The sequence below is a fragment of the Sus scrofa genome, chromosome 10, assembly GCF_000003025.6.
Source record: "Sus scrofa isolate TJ Tabasco breed Duroc chromosome 10, Sscrofa11.1, whole genome shotgun sequence".
Taxonomy (NCBI): Eukaryota; Metazoa; Chordata; class Mammalia; order Artiodactyla; family Suidae; genus Sus; species Sus scrofa.
Genome location: NC_010452.4, coordinates 14,797,828 through 14,819,003, shown reverse-complemented (window position 1 = coordinate 14,819,003; position 21,176 = coordinate 14,797,828). Strand labels below are relative to the sequence as shown.

Here is a 21,176-nt window from a genome sequence, read left to right as displayed (position 1 = left end):
CCTGGCCTTTAGCCAAGGCTCTCCTACAACAAAATGATCATAGTTTTTGGGACATTACATTTAGTATAGCACTTATATGATGGACACAGTAAATAGTATCAGTATAAATATGTCTGTCATTTGGAAGAACCTAGCATAAGGTAGGGATAAATAAAAGGGATAAAAAAAGAAACCTCTGGAATTCCCATTGTGGCGAAGTAGATTAAGAACCTGGCATTGCCACAAGTTGCGGGGTAGGTTGCAGATGTGGCTCAGATCTGGTGTTGCTGTGGTTGTGGTGTAGGTCGGCAGCTGCAGCTTCGATTTGACCTTTAGCCTGGGGAATTTCTCTATACCACAGAAGCAGCCATAAAAAGAAAAAGGAAACCATCAATTCATTTCATAAGGCAGTTACATACATTTTCATATTTTGACTAGTTTAATGACTTATTTTTCCTCTTTGATCTATAGGTATTTGTGCCATATCATAAACTTGGGCAGAACTCTTTAGTATAGGAACTAGCTGATGTTTAACTAAATCTAGTTCTTCCTCCAGCTGATCTTTTATTGGATCCTGAGGGGACTTTGACTGAATCTCCCAGTATATTTAATTATTAACACCAGTATCATCATAATGTGGTCGGATCTTATCAGCAAGGCCAGTGTTGATACCATATGACAGTATGGCAGTATAAAAGTTAAAAAATGGTGGCATATTATCAGTGTCCCACTGAGGCATCCACCTCTAGTTCATCATCATGTCATGTAACTAAATTATCTCTCAGAGCGATGGCATTCAGGGTTGTAGGCTTTCATTTGATGGTGCCAGGTTCCAAAAGCAGAGTTGTCTCAGCAACGTAAAGCTTCAGTCCTTCAGGTATCTGATGTAACTGCACTAGGAGGCAACATCATCTCTTGATCTGAGCCTCTCACAGAACATCACTGCAATATTGGATTTTCCTTGCATAACGCATTTGTTCATTCTTTTATCTGTGGTTTTTACTTTTCCTTCTCTCCATTTGTTACTTCGTTTTGCCCAAACTTTTTGTCCTTTGGAAAGAATGTTTGGTTTGACCACTGTGTTGGTCCACACTGCCAGCAGCAATACTAGTCTAGCAAGTGCTTCCATCTCAGTGCATTGATGCAAGGTAGGGTTGCGTAGATACAGAATTAGTGACTACCTCAACCACTGAGCAATCCAGCGATATTCCCTGCCAGGCTTGTCTTTACCAGGTGGGATGAAGGCATAACTCACCCTATCAGGCCCTTTGGAATTCCAACGTGGAGGTTTAAAGGCTAGAATTCCTTTCTTAGGAGTTCTTTCTGGGACCCCCGTTTGCAGCCCTGGTTCTTGAACTCTGCATCTGGTAGAGAAATGAGGTGTGAGGAGGGAAGAATCATATAGTCATACCAGCATCCTCCCTCCCTGCCACTTTCTCCGGGAAAGTGAAGTATTACAAATTTACTTGTTATGTATTACTAGTGAAATAATTTTCTTCAGTCATGATTTAGAGATCCCTCTTATTACTAAGGAGGCCTTTTTTTTGGGGGGGGGGCTTGAAATTTACTTTGCATGCTAAAATACCCAGACTTTAGTAGCCATATACCTCTGAATTTCTTTCATCTTGTTTTTATTCTTTTTTTCTTTTCATTTTTTTTCTCTTTAATACACAGCATTGAATTGTTTTTACTCACCAATCCAGAAAAATCTGTGACTGTCATTAATGATTTTTTTTTTTGGTGTGCTTTAGCTGTTTCAAGAGTTGTTAATTTTTATAATATAATATTAGATTTATCAAAAAAATCAAATGAATTAGTACAAATTTTGAAACAAGTAGATTTCAATGAAGACAGAGTGCCTAGATATCATAACAGTATATAACTACATTTTAAAGTAATTTCATGTTGTTATGGGAGTACCATCTGGTTGAGAATACATTATTAAAAAGAAAAATCTAAAAAAAAAAATAAAAAGAAAAATCTATTGAACTATTTATAATGATCTATTAGCATGTCTTACATAAGTACCTACATGGTATTTTATTTATTTATTTTTATTTTTTTTAGATGGTATTTTATTTATTTATTTTTTTAAATTTTTTTTTTTTTTGCTTTTTGCCTTTTCTAGGGCCACACCCACGGCATATGGAGGTTCCCAGGCTAGGGGTCAAATGAGAGCTGTAGCCACCAGCCTACGCCAGAGCCACAGCAACGCAGGATCCGAACCAAGTCTGCAACCTACACCACAGCTCATGGCAATGCCGGATCCTTAACCCACTGAGCAAGCCAGGAATTGAACCCGCAACCTCGTGGTTCCTTCTCGAATTCATTGATCACTGAGCCAGGATGGGAACTCCTTACATGGTATTTTAAAATAGATAAATTATAACTTATGTTTTCCTCCATTTCTTATTATTTAATTTTTTCAGTAGGAACGCCTTGGTTAATCTCAGATATATATTTGGTAACCTTAGCACCAAGCGCAGTCTATGGTACATAATGAATATTCAATTCTTAGTTGATTATTTAATGAATAGAAACTGTAGAAGAAAATCAATTGGATAAATGCTAACTAAGCATAAGCCTTTATTCAGAGTGCTAGGGCATGAGAAAGTTTTGAAGAATATTCTACTTGTTATGGAATGATGATATGTGCCCCCTGCCTTAAATTCATATGTTGAAGTTCTTAATCCCCAGTGTGCCTTTAGGAGGTAATTAGCTTAGATGATGTCATTATACCTCTGCATGAGATTAGTGTCCTTTAAAAGGAGATAGCAGGGAGCGCTCTCTGTCTATCTCAATGTACACTACCAGGGAAAGGCCATGTGAGGACACAACTAAAAGCCAGTCATCTGCAAGGCAGGAAAATAGTCCTAATTACAAGGCAAACCTTGTTGGACCTTCATCTTGGACTTCCCAGCCTCCAGAACTGTGAGAAAATAAATTTCTTTGTTTAAGCCACCCAGTTTACAGTATGTGTCCTGGCAGCCCAAGCTGACTTGGACATTACCTTATGAAAGTCTTGCTTAGGCTTTTATAGAGCCATAGCAAGACAGGTCAAGTGGAGCGAATATCGTGCTTTGTTCCATTGCACAACAAAATGTTACACTCTTTACAAATTGAAGGTTTATGGTAGCCTTGCATTGTAAGATGTTTAGCATTTTTAATCAATAAAGGTTTTAAAATTCAGGTGTGTACATTGTTTCTTTAGACATAATGCTCTTGCACACTCACCATACTGCAGTATAGTGTAAACATAACTTTTACGTGCACTGGGAAACCAGTAAATTTGTGTGACTTGCTTTATTGTGGTAGCAGCTTTATTGCACTGATCTGGAACCTAACCTGCAATATCTTCAAGGTGTGCCTGTAGTGTCAGAGGCAGTTCTCAGAAGAGAAAGCAATTCTTGCAGTTTAGGAGCTGGTGGTTGGCCAGTTGGGATTTTTCCAGAGGAGTGGGGCAAGGATCATGGGCAAGAGGGAATGTGAGAACAGCTGGGCTAGGAGAGACAAGGTCATAGGAAGGTCACTGACAAAAACTTTCCATCTTTCAGGATTTCTTACAAAACACATTAAAGTTACCAGTGATTGGTTCTCAAATTAGAAACTGTTGCCTATTACACAATTTTAGAAGGTTTTTCATTATATAGGATATTGTTTAAGTAAATACTTTGTTAGAGAGATCATGTTAATGTATAAGAAGACAATGAGGAGCATAAATAAAAAGCCCATAAATTTTTTAAGATAATTTTTTGAGTCAAAAAAATTTAATTTGAAATCATTATAGATTCACAGGAAATTGCAGATAGTACAAAAAAACTCATGTATCCTTTATCCAGTTCCCCCACTTCCTACGTCTTACCCCATTCACGATAGGACTTTTCCATATAGCAACAATGGATAGTAAAGTTTGTTTTATCACCCCTGCTCTTTTCTTTTCATCCCCATGGTCTCTCTCCAAGGTAGAGCCTTTTACATGCACTGTAGAGGTGGATCTGCTGGATTTGAATATTTCTTTCTGTTAAGTAGAAATGATTTTAATTTTGTGGTAGATTTTGAGTTACAGTGTAGATGTGAGTTGTCATTTTCACCTGTTTCCTCTTGGTGATTGTATCTAGATGGTTTTTGAAGGATATGTTATAAAAAAAAGATTAGGATTTCGGCAGCCTTTGTTTTTTATAGTCCCCAGCATTATATATATAATCATTAGTTTTTTATTGTTTATATAGAAATATTATATAATATTTTTACTATGCATTGAGAAAGATAAGTTTGAGAAAAGTTTATGACAGAGTGTTATGAATAACTTTTCTCAGTTATAAGGTGAGCCTCAAATTAATGTTTCTATTAAGAATTCAAATGTAGGAGTTCCTGTCGTGGCACAGGGGAAACAAATCCAACTAGGAACCATGAGGTTGTGGGTTTGATCCCTGCCCTTGCTCAATGGGTTAAGGATCCGACGTGACTGTGAGCAGATGCGGCTTGGATCTGGCATTGCTGTGACTGTGGTGTAGGCCAGCAGCTGTAGCTGTGATTTGACCCCTAGCCTGGGAATTTCCATGTGCTACAGCCCTGAAAAAAGAAAATAGAAGCACTCTTATGTGAGATCTTCTCCCCCAGTTGATGTAAATGATGGAAAGGAACCAAATGAGAGTCACTGACATGATGTTGATGGAAGGAGAGATCCATGTCTTAAATTAGTAGTTCTCAGTAACCACTCCCTATGCAGTTTTCTTATTTGTGGTGTCTGGATTGCAGCAGAGGTATCTATAGCGAAGCAGCCTCACATTAATTGATTTTGTTGTCCAGCCAGAGTTGAAAACTACTGTTTTGAAGGTTAACTTATGTTGTTATATCCACTTTTTACTATTATAGGTATAATATTTATAATAATCATTCTCTGTTACTGATTTTTTTAGTGAATTTATAGAATATTGAAATATTTAGTGAACATATAGAATATTTCAGTATGGTCTTGTTTTCTAATTCTCTTTTATTCTTAATGTTATAAACAAAAATCTGTATCATTTTAATATTAATTTTGTCTTAGAGTTTTAAAGTAATGTTCATTATAAGTCAGATGTTATTTGCCTATGCTTGTGAACAAGGAAAATTACAGATTATAAAAACTTTAATGATAAATGATTCATATTCAAATTAGGAAGAAACTTGAGTAATAATTTTACAGTGATAATGTAGAGATTTCATCTCTTCTAAACATTTTCTTATTCTTTCTTAATTTTCATGGATTGTCAAAGTTTGAACTAATGTTTTGGCTGAATTTCCCTTTCACTTCCTTTGTTGACAATACCTGGTTAGCTGGCTGCCACCTTATTTGCAAGATGTCACTGACTCAGGGTGGTTCTGAATGCCAGGTGTTATTTGGCTTCTTGTATCAAAAAATGGAATTTGCTGGCCTATTGTTCCATTTATCCATTGCCATGCAACACATTGTGTTTTCTAGAAGCAGGTACACAGACAGGATGTGTAATACAAGGAGTATTAGGATTAACACCTTTGAAAGGGAGGTTTGAGGAAGAAGGATTAGGCAGAAGAAGTCAGTTTGCATGGCAGGCCAAAGGCTCAGTCAGTTCTACCAGCAGTTCTGGAGAGCCTGTGGTCCATAAGAATTGTTGTTCACTTAGTTGAAATGGCTGAGTCTTATATTTCTCTGTAAACAATCCAGTGGCTCTGGGTTGTCCAAGAAAGACAGGCCTTTTGGGGAAGAGGCTCTCTGTAACTCTAAAGAGATCGCCTCTGGGGAGCTGTCTACTGCCATCTGGGTCAAAGCCCTCCATTGAAAGAGGCAGCATATCTCTGTGTCTGCCACAGACCCTGAAACACAGTGACTGATTTAAGACAACAGTCACTTTTCTGCTCATGCGGCTGCAGTTTGGAGAGGACTGGGCAATTACAGTTGAAGAAGAGACTCCATGTGTAATATCTAAACATATGGATACTTAGGGATATATTAAGAAATACACAGCATATATAAGCATAAATATGCAGTGACAAAGACTGTCCCTACCAGATAATAAAAGTCTATATTCAGTAATTAAAAATATATGACTACTATATGTAAAGACAGACAGTGGAACCAAGTTGAAAGTCTTAAAATAGATCCAAATACTTAGCTGCATTAACATCTGAGGAAGTTGCAACTCAAATAAGAAGTTCAGTAAATGGTATGTGGAAAAAATAGAATTGGATCATGCTTTTTATGGTATACCAGGAAGAATTCCAAATGGATTAAGTGTTGAAGTGCAAAAAAATAAAATGTAAAAGTGCTCCCATGGAAATGAAACATAGAGGAATTCCTTTATAATATTGATGAGGGTAACGCCTTTCTAATTATGACTCAAAATCCACAAAATCATAAAACATTGATAAATTGAACATATGCATCAAAAGGCTATATGGGAGGAAAAGTTCATAAACAAAGTCAAAAGACAGATGTTCACTTCGAGAAAAGGACTTGCAACTCAAATCATGGGCACAGGAGTACTCTTCCTAATATGTAAAGAATTCCTGGAATCGATAAAAAAAAGACCACAATGTCACGGAAAAAAAGGCAAAAGGCATTTCTAAATATATGAAAGGGTGGTTAACACTGATAATACAGAAAATACATGTCATAACTATTGCTTTTCACCTGTAAAATGGGCCAAAGGTCCAAATATTTGACTTCTGAGTGTGGAGCTGTAGGGCAGTCAGCAGTCTCAAGGGTGCTCATGGGAATGTAAATTGGCTCAAATAAATGAAAGGCATTTGGATATACCTATCACAGTTGCAAATGCATGAAGCTTCTGACTGCAAGCTCCACATATGTGGAAATGATATATGTACAAAGTTATTCATGAGAAGATTGGAAAAAACTCAAGTATTTATCAACATCAAACAAGTTAACTCAATTATGTCATAGTCATACAATAGAATACTGAGAAGTATGAGGCTTTGTTTTGATATGGCTCCAGTGTTTGTTGTAAATTAAGAAAGAAGTATGCAGATTGGTGCATAGTATACCATCTGTGTAAAATTAATATATTTTTATTTGCCTATGTATACATAAAGAAAACTTTAAAAGGATGGTTAAGGAACGAAGTAACAATAATAACTTGAGGCAGTGCTAGAACTGAGTGTATGGATGGAAGGTCTGAGAGAAAATTTTTCAAGTGTTTGCCTTTTCTATTTTTATTTTCAACAAAGTAAATGTTTTACCCATCCATATGAGTGAATAAATAGAGTTAAATCAAAACAAAACTAAAAAATAGTCCATATGTTTTGAACCTTTGAAATGCATTCTTTGCAAGTCTGGGTAGAAGTAGAAGGAAAATCACAGTGGAAATCACAAAATATTTAGAGCAGCAACGAGAAAATGAAAGTACTCGGCAGCCGAATGTGGGATACAGCCACAGTAACTCGTGAAAGAAAATCTCTACTCTGATTGCCGTGGATAGGACTTCCAAAACTATGTGATTATGAATAAAGTGGTGAGCGTGGACATCCTTGTCATGTTGCTGATCTTAGCAGAACCACTTTTAGCTTTTCCACCATTGAGAATGATGTTAGCTGTGGGTTTGTTATATATGGCTTTTTTATTATGTTGAGGTAGGTTCTGCCTGTGCCCACTTTCTGGAGAGTTTTATCATAAATGGGTGTTGAATTTTTTCAGAAGCTTTTTCTGTATTTATTGAGGTGATCATAAAGTTTTTATTCTTCAACTTGTTAATGTGTATCATACAGATTGATTTTGCAGATATTGAAGAATCCTTGCATCCATGGGATAAATCCCACTTGATCATGGTGTATGATTTTTTACTGTATTACTGGACTCAGTTTCCTAGTATTCTGTTGAGAATTTTTGCAACTGTATTCACCAGTGATACTGGCCTGTAATTTTCATTTTTTGTGGTATCATAGTCTGGTTTTGGTATCAGGGTGATGGCCTCATAGAATGAGCTTGGGAATGATTCTACCTCTGCAACTTTTTGGACCTGGGCTTTGGTTTGTTGGAAGTCTTAAAATCACAGGTTCAATTTTATTTATTTATTTATTCTTTAAGTGATTTTTTTTTCCCGTTATAGCTGTCTTTTTTCTTTAAATGATTTTTATTTTTTTCCATTATAGCACAGTTTCAATTTTATTACTTGTGATTGGTCTATTCATATTTTCTATTTCTTTCTGGTTCAGTCTTGGAAGATTGTACGTTTGTAAGAGTTTGTCCATTTTATTGGCATTTAGATAAGAGTGACTATATCTCTGTTTGCCTGAGATAGATCTAGTTCATACCTATTGTCTTGGCAATTAATAGGATCTCTTTCTAAAGACTGTCCAGTGAAATTGCATGGGAAATCCTGAAATAGAGCCATCTGATTTATGACATAGATGGTTTTAGAAATCAGTGGAGTGAAAGGATGTCATTCAATAAATGGTATTGGGACAAAAATAAATATAGTATGGCTTTTATCTCACACTAGACACAAAATTAATTCCAGGGAGATTGAAGACTTGTAGTGAAAACTAAAACATTAAAACCTATGAAATATAGAACACTATCCTTATGACCCGTGGGAGGAGAAGATAAGGGAGATTTCTTAGGACAAAATAACAGAAATTATGATAGTAGAATGATGGTTGACAGGGGTTGGGGTATGGGAAATAGGGAAAGGTTCATAAAAGGGTATAGACTTTAAGTTATAAGATGAATAAGATCTGAGGGGCTAATATATAGTATGGTGATTGTAGTTGATAATATTGTATTGCTGAGCGAGTAGAACTTAAATGTTTGCACCAACAAAACAAAACAAGACGCCGAAATGATACATGAGGTGAGATGATGGATTTGTTAACTCAATGGTGGGAATCCTTTCACAATGTATAATATGTATATTGAATTAATCATCATGTTGTATACTTTAAATATATTATAGTTTTATTTGTTGTGTATTTCTAAGTGAAGCTGAAAAAAGTAAAAAGATAAAAAAACAAATTATATGTTACAAGATTGCATTAGCATTAAATACTTTTTTGCAAATAAGAAAGACACTGTAAACAATGTGGAAAAACAAGCCCACATTGTGGGGGAAGGGATTTGTAGCACATATACCTAAATTTGAGTAAACAGACTTCCTAAAGAATAACCAAAAAACAAAGAACATACACTGTATAAGAAAATAGGGAGTTCCTATCATGGTGCAGCAGAAACGAATCTGACAATGAACCATGAGGTTGCAGGTTCAATCCCTGGCCTAGCTCAGTGGATTAAGGATCCAGCATTGCCGTGAGCTGTGGTGGAGGTTGCAGGCATGGCTCAGATCTGGTGTGGCTGTGGCTGTGGCATAGGCCAGCAGCAACACTCTGATTGGACCCCTAGCCTGGGAACCTCCGTATGCCATGGGCGTGGCCCTGAAAAAAAAAAAAAAGAAAAAAGAAAAAAAATGGCAAGGGATTTTAACTGGTGTTTTATAGAAGAGGAATCTAAGATGACCATTGATAGTATACAAAAAAAAAAGAAGAATCTTGATCTTACTAGTAATTCTGCTAGTAAGGTTGAAGATGTACAGGTCTTTTATCATAGCAGTTCCACTTCTAAATAGCCAGAGGAAGTGTTCCCATGTGAGTATACGGAGATATTTATAAAAATATTCATCTCAGATTTTGTGTAACAGCAAAAAACATCTAAATCAATCTAAAATTGTTAGAAACACTCTAAATTCCATAATCAGGAAAATAGATAAATTATATATGTAAGAAAATATTCCATATAGTATTTAGATTAATGAACTAGAATAGTATGTATCAACATGGGTAAATTTTAGAAGCATAATATTAGAATAAAACCTATTTGCAGAAGACTATTACACACAGTTTGGTGGCAGTTATAAACTTTAAAGATATTCAGGAAAATACTTTACATAGTCTTCTGAATGCATATGTATGTGCTAATAATATAAAATATGCATGGATAGAGTAAACACCAAATTCAGGATTGGGGTTGCTAACCTCTGGTGATTGGAGGAAGGAGATGGTGTCAGCAAGGGCAGTGAGATACTTGGGGAGTGTTAGAACTATCAATAATGTCTCTTTAAATATTTTCCATTTCATCAATTATTAATTATTATAAGTACGTAAGTACAATTTATTTCTTATTGTTTAATATTTCCTATTTTTTACATAGCCACAAATATTATTGATGTTCATAATCCTGTCTTTGTAATTCCTTTAATCTCCTTTAAAATCTGAGAAATCTACCAGTACCTATTATGTATGATTATATAGCTTAATTTTTTTTTTTTTTTTTTTGTCTTTTCTATGGCTGTGGCATATAGAGATTCTTAGGCTAGGGGTCCAATTGGAGCTGTAGCTGCTGGCCTACACCACAGCCAAAGCAACACCAGATCGGAGCCGTGTCTGTGACCTACACCACGGCTCACGGCAATTGCAGATCCCACTGAGCGAAGCTAGGGATCGAACCCGCAACCTCATGGTTCCTAGTTGGATTTGTTAACTGCCGAGCCATGACAGGAACTCCTAGCTTAACATTTTTAAAAATTAAGAATAATCATCATACAATTCTAAATGTAATAAAATTCATTGAGTAAATAAAAAAGAATAAAATAGTTTTCTCCTCAGATAAAAATGATCTAGGTAATTTCTAAGATTCTTTCCAGCACTAAAGTGTACTTCTTTGATGTTTCTAAACAACAGAAAATCTTTTCTTAGTATAGCATTTCTGGTAATTGAGAGTTTTAAATTCAAATATTGAGGATTATGATGCCAATTTCTTATATACGTTGTTGTTTTCTCTGTTAAGTAACCATCTACAACAGGAGTCAGCAAACTTTTTCTATAAAGGGCCGAATAGGTCAGAACTGCTCAACTCTGTGCTTGTAGTGGAGTAGCTACTACAAAGGTTTGCAACATTTTTTGTTATTCAAATGTAGAAACAAATGCAAAAGCTGGCGTGATTTAGTTTGTCATTAATTAGATTTGGATATCTTACAAACCTTTGACCTAACATCTATAAATAGCTTTATATAATAAAGATCACTATTAATTATTTCAGCTGTTTTTCTTTTCGCTTTTTTTTTTTGGTCTCTTGGTCTTTCTGCCTTTTCTAGGGCTGCTTCCCGCTCATATGGAGGTTCCCAGGCTAGGGGTCGAATGTGAGCTGTAGCCACCAGCCTACGCCACAGCCACAGCAACTCAGGATCCGAGCAGCGTCAGCCACCTACACCACAGCTCATGGCAACGTCAGATCCTTAACCCACTGAGAAAGGCCAGGGATCGAACCCGCAACCTCATCGTTCCTAGTTGGATTCGTTAACCACTGAGCCGCGATGGAACTCCTGATTGTTTCAGCTGTTTTTCACATCAGCTTTATGAAGCAGTTCTTTTTGTATTGTCGTGATCCACAATAGTTGAAAATTTATCTACATTAATGTTCAGGGTCTAGGACGTATATCTTTCCCTGTTCAGTCTCATGGGCTAGAAGGTAGTGCGTTTTGTGGGTATCGAGTAATTATGGCTCTTCTCTATATGCAGAAAGTAGGCCTATCATGGTCACAGTGGAATCTGTGCAAATCTAAAGGAAAGATGGTAAGATTAATTTAACCCAAATGAAAATTACCATGGTACTTTTAATCTCCAAAACATTGAAATTGCATGTGTTAAAGAAAGTTTAATATGGTTCAGAGCTAGGATTTGAATCCATAAAGAAACAGTCTAAAATATATATATGTTCTTAGAGTATTAATTTTAAAAGAGGTTGAGATTTTCAGACAAAATGGTATCTTACCAAGTAACTGTATTTATTTTTCCCAACTAAAAATTGAATGTATCTGTTTTTTCAGAGACATCAAACCTGATAATATATTAATGGATATGAATGGACATATTCGGTTAGCAGATTTTGGTTCTTGTCTGAAGCTGATGGAAGATGGAACGGTAAATAAAGATGAATCTTATTTACCCACAGATATTTCCCTAGCTGCTTGTCTTCTTTATCTGTTTTAGGAATCAACTCTATATATGTTATCTATCAAACATCCATTCGTCCTTTTGTTTTTCTGTGTGTTCCGTTTCCTTTCATGAAGACATTTGGGCATACTTACTCATGATAGGGCTTGTCTATTAAAAAGTCATATACCATTTTCAACTGCTTATGTTAATGATTTTCAGATTGATACACTATGCCTTTTTGAGACTCTTGTTTGTTCCTTCTTTAGCTGCACTGTTTATATAACTAGAGATATTCTTGCAGTTTTGGAGGAGTGAAGAAAATAAATGCTACATGGAAAAAAGGAAATGCAACTCTTTCTTCATTTTTTCTTTTATCTTTCTTAGCTAGTTGTCTAGTTTTCCTGACAATGTTCAACAAGTGATTGCTTTTATCCGAAAGCATTGATTCAGTTTTATGTCACCTTTTGCTTTAGTTTTGCTAGCCGTAGGCCCCTCCATTATATTCTTTCACTTAAGAGTTTACATGCCCCAGTTTTATTCCCTATTTGCTTTTGTTTTTATTATTGTTGTTTTTATTGTTGTATATATATCTCAATTTCCTGGCTGTATAGTAGAGATCCAAATATGTATTAATTGGCAGAAACTTGTTGCAGAGTAATTTAATATAATGTATTCCAAAGGCCACAAAATGTCACATTATTCTGGACCAGTAATTTGACTTCTGAATATTTAAATTTGTCCTAAGGAGATAACTTTTTTTTTTTTTTTTTGGTCTTTTTAGGTCTGCACCTGCAGCATATGGAAATTGCCATCCTAGGGGTCAAATTGGAGCTCTAGCTCCTGGCCTATGCCACAACCACAGCAATTCCAGATCCAAGCCACATCTGTGACTTACATTGCAACTCATGGCAATGCCGGATCCTTAACCCACTGAGCAAGGCCAGGGATTGAACCTGCCTCCTCATGGATAGTAATAGGGTTTGTTGCTGATGAGCCACAATGGGAACTCCCTAAAGTGATAACCTTTTTAAGGAAGATTATGTGACTTCTGCCTCTCGCCAGATGGAGGGAGTAATTGATACCAAATCGTCCTTTCACTATAAATAACTATAAAACTGGATGCATTATTTGAGACAGCTGTTTTTAGGCAGTGGACAATAGACAACACAAGACTGTTACCCCGAGAAATGAATTCATGAGATATGTCTCACCGCTTTCCAGGATTGGCGTAGTTTGCTGACTCTTGATGCAGAAAGCTAGAGGTAAAGCAGAGTTTAACAGTCTTACAGAGCTGAGGAGGAAGAGTTGACAGTTGGGTTATCTGAGACAGCTGGAATCTACATGGCTTGGCATTAGAAAGGAGGCAGTTGTGCAGAGAGAGGGCCTAAATAGCCATATGGGGCTTTCTCATGATGCTTGGGCTGTATATGTTATGTAGTACATTTGTATCTTGGTATCTGTGGGGGATTGGTTCTAGGATCTCCTTCCCCTGACCCCAACTATGGATAGTAAAATCTACAGATGCTCAAGTCCCTTATATAAAATGATGGGGTATTTGCATATATGCATCCTCCTGTATACTTTAAATCATTAATTACTGATAATTTCTAATACAATGTAAATGATATATAAGTAGTTGCAAATAGAACATAAATGCTGTGTAAGTAGTTGCCAGGGTGTAATAAATTCAAGTTTTGCTTTCTGGAACTTTCTGGAAAAATTTTTTAAAAAGATTATTCATCCACAGTTGGTGGAATCTGCAAATGTGAAACCAGCAGATATGGAAGGCCAACTGTATAAGAGCATATGAGAGTTACCAGTTAGTAGATGCTATTCTTTTGAAAATTAAACACATTACCTGAAATCAAGCAGTGCTGGAGGGGAGACAGTGCTGGCAGACATTAGGATATTGACCCTGAAGAGCTAGATAAGTAGCATGTAAGGCATACTCTAAACCTATCTAACAGCTTAAATCCAAACCCTGATGAGATGAACAGAGTTTGAAAGTAGTCCTCCAAACGGAGGAGCTTGAGATGAATCCCAAGTTTTCTATAAATCGCTCTTAAAAGGCATAACTGTAAACCAGCCTATGTTCAAGGAGATCAGTTAGTATTTTTTTTTAATCAGTTTATATTTTTTTAGTTAATTTTTTTTGTCTGAATGTCTTATTGACAGTGAACAGCATTCAAACAAAAATCACTTCCAAACAAAAATAGAGGGTAAGGTAAGAAATTGTAATACAGAATTAAAAAATAAAAGCAGTCAGTAGAAACCTGCATAGCACAGATGTTGGAGTTGCCAGAAAGAGACTTAATAAAACTATCATAAATATGTTTAAGGAATTGAAGATAATAGTCTTAAGGATTATACAGATAAGGAAATCTCAGCAGAAAAATTAACCCAGTGGATCTTACAGAACTTGAAAATTATACTAACTGAAATAAAAAATTCACAGGAGGAGGTTAACTGGATTAGAAGTGAGAAAAGAAAGAGCCACTGAATTTTGAGGACAGATTAATAAAGATCGAACAATGTGAAGAACAGAGAGGTAAAGACTGAAGCAAAATTAGTTTAGGCTCGGGGATTCATATAATTAGAATCCTAGATAAAACTGATATAGTGACAGAAAACATTTGTAGAATTCATAGCTCAACCTTACCAAATGTGATGGGAAAAAACTCTTGAGAATCCTAGTGTTTCTCAAGGTTATAAAAGGAACCACACCTGGCCACATCATAATTAAACTGCTAAAAATTTAAAAAAAAAAATTTTTTTAATAAGGAGTTCCTTTGTGATTGAGCAGATTAAAGATCCAGTGTTGTCACTGCAGCAGCTCAGGTCACTGCCATGGTGCAGGTTTGATCCCTGGCCTGGAAACTTCCACAGGCTGCAGGCACAGCAAAAAAAACAAAACAAACAAACAAAACAGCCAGATGAAGAAAAAACACATTGCATGCTATGGAAAAATGGTAAAAATAACTACTGACCTCTAATCAGAAATCATGGAATTCTTTAAAGGACTTAAAAAAAAATCTGTAAACCAGGAATTCTATATCAAACACAAATACTCCTCAAAAATGAAGGTGAATTAAAGACATTTTCAGATAAATGAAAGAGGGTTAGATGCTAAAGAATGTTCTTCATATTAAAGGAAATGATACCATTTGGATACTTAGATCTTTGTGAGAAAGAATATCAGATATGTTAAATAAGATTTATAAGATAAAGGAGTTCCTGTCGTGGCGCAGTGGTTAACGAATCCGACTAGGAACCATGAGGTTATGGGTTCGATCCCTGCCCTTGCTCAGTGGGTTAACGATCCAGCGTTGCTGTGAGCTGTGGTGTAGGTTGCAGACGCGGCTCGGATCCTGCGTTGCTGTGGCTCTGGCGTAGGCCAGTGGCTACAGCTCCAATTGGACCCCTAGCCTGGGAACCTCCATATGCCTCCATGAGCGGCCCAAGAAATAGCAAAATAGAAAAAAAAAAAAAGATTTATAAGATAAAAAAGACTCTATTCTTTCTTTTTAAATTTACCTCAAAAGCATCTGGCTATTGAGAATAAAAATAACGTTGTAATATGGAGCTTATGACCTAGGTAGAGGTAAAAGTTATGACAATTTAGTCACACGAGCGTAAGACTGATGTGTGGAGTTATGCTGCATGTGTGTAAAGTACAGAGTGGGAAGTGGTCAGTGCCAATAGCATGGTGGTCCTGCTGTGTTGAGAAAACGTAGATTCAAGTCAGAGAGGCTGTGGCATCAGGAAGTTGTGGCCCACAATTCTGGAGAGGAGAGAGCTACACTGAAAAAGAATTCCAGGGGAAGAGCTCATATTTCCCTAGCCCTGTGTGTTATAAGCCCTTTAGACTCAAAGTTGAGGCTGCTCCCCTGGAGCCTGATGTCCGACCCTCCAAATCCCTGTGTTTTCCAGAATGCACTGAGTACTGTTTGTTTCTGTGTGAGTTTCCCCGATTTTAGGAAGACTTACCACAAAACACAGCATTCCTTTGTCCTGGTTCCTCCCACCTCCAAGTCTCCTTTATACAGGCAGACAGCCCTTTCTTAGCTCTTTCTTCTGTTGTTTCTTTTACTTACGTATTTTTTATTACCGTATTCATGCTACTCTCACTTGATTAGTTTTAGATATTTCCTCTTTCCTACCATGGAAAATAAGGATTCAGTTCTCCTACACCCATCTCAACCAACCCTTACACCCCCTCTCTATCTTCCCAGCGTTGTAATTGTCACATGATCTTTCATTAAATCCTGTTCAGTTTGTATTATGATTATACAAATATCATTCATAGCTGTACAATGCAGTTTACTTTAATTACATTTCTTCTCTTGAACAACTCTTTGTTTTCCCTGGAGTAAGTGACCCCTTGGCTTTGTTTAATTTTCTGTGTAATTCTTGCTGATTTATTCACAAACTCCATTAAGAAATTGAGCAATTCCTTTCTATCCCAAACACAGTGAATAACTCATTGTCTCTTTTGCCTGTAGGCTTGCATACGCTCTTCTCATCTAGACAGTCCTCTAGCTAGGCTCACTGCAGGACGGTCATCCTAGAATTACTTAGGTCATCGTCATGGATTCCTGTGTCACTCTCTAGTATTGGATCCTCTGTCCCTGGATCCCTGTCTTCTTTCTCATTTGGTCTTAGCTACCTGAGAAGGGGTCTATTAGAAGTAAATGTTTCATAACCTTACATGCCTAGAAAAGGCCTTCATTTCTACTCTCATACTTGATTGATACTTTGTCTAGACCGAACACAGCATTATAGATTTGAAATTTTATTCTTAGAATTAGAGGAAAGGCTTCTAATTTACTGTTGTCCTCTATTTTACTATTGAGACATCTTATGCCCTTATAATTCTCAATCTTTCTATTATACCCTTCCCCCTTATGTGGAAAGTTTTAGGATGTTCTGTTTATTCCTGGCGCTCGAAGTGATGTGACTTTAGGATTTTGTGTGGATCATTATTACCCGGGCAGTTGCTTCAATTTAACCTTTCCTAAATTTTATTACTTTCCAAATTTAGTTTCAGGTTGCTTTTTGGTTCTCTTATCTCAATTAAAACGATACTCTTAATTGCTATACTTTCATAAGAGGTCAGTTTCTGTGAGGGTAGGGGGGTCCTGCTGTAATTTTTTTTCTTTCTCTAAAATTGTTTGGACTATTCTTGGCCATTTGTTTTTCCATATTATTATTAGGATTATATTGTTGGTTTAAATATATAGATAGATAGATAGATAGATAGATAGATAGATAGATAGATAGATAGATAGATGTAGAAATACTCCTTCACATATACAAGCTTGTAGACCTGCACTGAATTTAGAGATTAATTGGGGGAAATTTTATGTCTGTAATCTTCCCGTCTGTTAATTTGGTTTCTCTCTTCATTGTTTTAGGTTTTCTCTTATATCTGTTAATGAAGTTTTATAATAATGTTCAGTATAAATACATTACCTTTATTTGTTAGATTTGTTCCTAGGCACCTATGGATGGTTTTGTTTTGTTTTGTTTTGTTTTTGGCTATTGCAAATGGATAACTTTTAAAAATTTGCATTTTAATAGTTTGTCCTTCCTCTTTTAGACTTAAATTGATTTTTGTATATTCATTTTGAAACTAACAAGCACACTAAATTTTTTTTAAATAAAAATGAAAAAATAAAAAATAAAGGCGTTCCTGTTGTGGCTAGCAGTAATGAATCTGACTACCACTCATGAGGACACAAGTTCAATCCCTGGCCTTGATCAGTGGGTTAAGGATCCGGTGTTGTGAGCTGTGGTGTAGGTTGCAGACTTGACTTGGATCCTTCATTGCTGTGGCTATGGTGTAGGCTGACAGCTACAGCTCTGATTTCACCCATAGCCTGGGAACCTCCATATGCCACAGGTGCAGCCCTAAAAAGACAAAAAATAAAAATAAAATAAAACATTCTTATTAGTTCAAAATAATTTGTAGATTCTATGTGTATAGGTATATTTTCCTATAGAAAAAAATCTTATTTTCTCCAAACAATGACCAGTTTTGGGTTTTGTCCCTTCTAACTTTGCATTGTTATTTTGCTGTTCTTTTCCTCATGTGGTCAGTTATCTTCAACACAATGTTAAGTAGGTGTAGTAATAGCAAGCTTCTCTGTCTTGTTCCTGACTTTATTGATATTTTCCCTGTAGTTTCAAATTAAGTGTGATGTTTGCTGTAAGCTTTTGGTATATATTCATCAGATTAAGGAAATTTCTTTTTCTGATTACCAAGATTTTGTTGTTACAGTTGTTTTTTTGTTTTCTGTTTTTTTTTTTTTTTTTTTTTTAGGCAAAAAATAGATTTATTAAGATAGGACACTTGTGAGAGATGCAAGCGGGTAGGCACGGAAGCTCTACCTACAGTTGTTGATATTGTGTAAACAGATGATTTTTCTGCATTCATTGAGATGATATTAGGGTATTTTTCCTTTAATCTGTTATTATGATAAACGACATAGATTGTCCACTGTTAAATCATCCATTCTTTGGATATAAACATAACTTTATCATCACGTTGTATTGATACATTTGAACAAATTGTTAGATTGATCATGCTAACTTTTTATATTGAATTGTTGCCTGAGATTCATACCTGACATTGATCATGTCTAAGATTGTAGTGTAATTTTCCTTTTCAAATCGTTGTCTGTCTTATTTTATATTTAGATTACTTTAGCCTTATAAAATGAACAGGGGAGGCATGTCCTCTGCCCTTACCCATTTTGGGTCTAGAACAGTCTTTTTTTTTTTTTTTTTTTGGTCATTTTAGGGCCATACTTGCAGCATATGGAGGTTCCCAGGCTAGGGGTCTAATTGGAGCTACAGCCGCTGACCTACACCACAGCCACAGCAACGCCAGATCCGAGCCACGTCTGCAACCTACACCACAGCTCATGGCAACGCCGGATCCGTAACCCACTGAGTGAGGCCAGGGATCAAATCCACAACCTCATGGATACTCGTTGGGTTCGTTAACCATTCAGCCACGATGGGAACTCCTGGTGTAGAACAGTCTTAATACTGGGATTATCTGGGAGTTCCCGTTGTAGCACAGTGGAAACAAATCCGACTAGGAACCATAAGGTTGCGGTTTCCCGATCCCTGGACTCTCTCAGTGGGGTTAAGGATCTGGCATTGCCATGAGCTGTGGTGTAGGTCGCAGGTGTGTCTCGGATCCCGCATTGCTGTGGCTGTGGCGTAGGCTGGTGTCTACAGCTCTGATTAGACCCCTAGCCTGGGAACCCATGTACGCCGCGGGTGCAGCCCTAAAAAGACAAAACAAAACAAAACAAACTGGGATTATCTGTTTCTTATGTAATTGAATCTCCTTTGCTTTGGAGAGGTTTTGTTTTTTTCATTTTATTTTGTTTTTATTCCAGGTAGATTTTATACTATTGATTCAAATTTTTTAATGGTTATAGGTCTCTTTGGTTTTCTATTTCTTCCTGAGTCAGTTTTGGTAAGTTATATTTTTTTCTATGAAAATTGTGTATTTTCTTTGAGTTTCCAACTTTATTGGTATAACGTTCCAATTGCAGTCTTTTTAATTTTAGAATCTGTTACTTGTGTAGTTTTTTCCTTTTTTCATTCCTAACGTTATTTGTGTTTTACTTTTCCTTTGTAAGTTTTGACATGGAGCATTTTAATAAGTACTTCCCAACTTTAGTTAGAACTCTTCTCCAGTCCATTAATTATTTAGATGTGTGCCTTTAGTATTAATAGTATTTTGTTTACTTATTTGGTTATTTATAGAAAGTTTTTCTTTTCTTTTTTTTTTTTTTTTTTTACTGGAGAGTGGATCTGTTTCTTTTCAGTTTTTTAGCTCTTGTCACAATTGCTTTTTGATTTTGTAACAGGCCAATTTTTATAACTGTTACATGTTTATGTGAAAATAATACATTTTTTCTAAGCTTTGGTGCAGCTTTCTATATACAGCCATAAGATTAAAGTTGTTAACTTTGTTGTTCAAATTTTTAAGTCTTATCAGTTTTATTTCTTTGTGGTCTATTTTTTTATTATTTAAAATCCTTATTATGATGTTGAATTTATTAATTTTCCCTTGTTATTATGAATGTTCTCACAACTCTTTTGTGTCATACTGTTAGGTACATATTATTCAGGACTGTTCTTCCAGGGTATTTTCTTTTATAATTATGTTAGTAAATTTTTAAAAATCATAATCATCTTGCCCTTAGAATCCAATTTGACAGATATAGAGCTTTCTTTTGTTTAACATATGCCTGGTGTATCTTTTCCATCCCTTTATTTTTAGCTTTTCTGTGTCTTTACGTTTAGGTGCATTAAACAGATTTTTGCTGATTTAAAAAAAAATATCTGTTCATTTTTGTTTTGTCATCCAGTAGTGACAGCACTGTCTTTTGATAGGTGAATTTCATTATTATCAAAGTGTTTGTTTATTTCTAGTATCTTGTGCTACTTACTATAGGTCTCGCTTTTTTATTTGCATACATGCTCCACCCCCTACCCCCCTTCCCTGCCTTCTATTGGCTGGTCAAATTTAGTTTTATATCTTTTTTTCTTTACTTCCTTGGAAGTTATATATTTTATTTAAAATGTTTTAATGTTTATCTCTAAATTTTTAACATTTATTGTTTATCTCAAGTCTAGAGTCAATTTCCCCACTATATTCCTTTTTTTTTTTTTTTTTGGCTTCTTAGTGCTGCACCCATGGCATATGGAAGTTCCCAGGCTAGGGGTCAAAATTGGAGCTACATCTGCCAGCCTTTGCCACAGCCACGGCAATGCAGGATCTAGCTGCATCTGTAACCTATACCTCAGCTCATGTTAATGCCAGATCCTCAACCACTGAGCACGGCCAGGAATCAAACCCACATCCTCATGGATACTGTTCTGATTCATTTCAGCTGTACCACAATGAGAACTCGCTCCACCATATTCCTAATGAAAGAAAAAGCTTATCTTATACCATATACAAAAATTAACTTAGAATGAATCAAAAAACCTAAATGTAAGAGGTAAAACTATAAAACTCCTGGAAGAAAACAGTGGGGGAAGGAGAAGGTTTTATGTCATTGGATATGGCAATGATTTCTTGGATATGACACAAAACAATAGGCAGCAAAAGAAAAAATAGGCAAATTGGATTTACACCATCATTACAAATTTCTGTTCGTCAAAGGGCGCAGTTATCTTAGTGAAAACACAGGCTATGGAATGGGAGA

The 21,176-nt window shown here is 35.9% G+C and overlaps 1 protein-coding gene across 21 annotated transcripts in view; it reads left to right on the top strand.

Moving 5' to 3' along the window:
- The window catches only part of CDC42BPA (CDC42 binding protein kinase alpha), a 291,711-nt gene that overhangs the window by 121,985 nt on the left and 148,550 nt on the right, over positions 1–21,176 (top strand). For all 21 annotated transcript variants that reach the window (XR_002336229.1, XM_021064438.1, XM_021064431.1 and 18 more), the window contains exon 6: positions 11,832–11,925. Coding sequence is in view for 20 of the 21 variants with exons in the window: in XM_021064438.1 (XP_020920097.1) it covers positions 11,832–11,925 (94 nt within the window). In the remaining variant the exon portion in view is untranslated. The remainder of the gene's footprint in view (positions 1–11,831; positions 11,926–21,176) is intronic.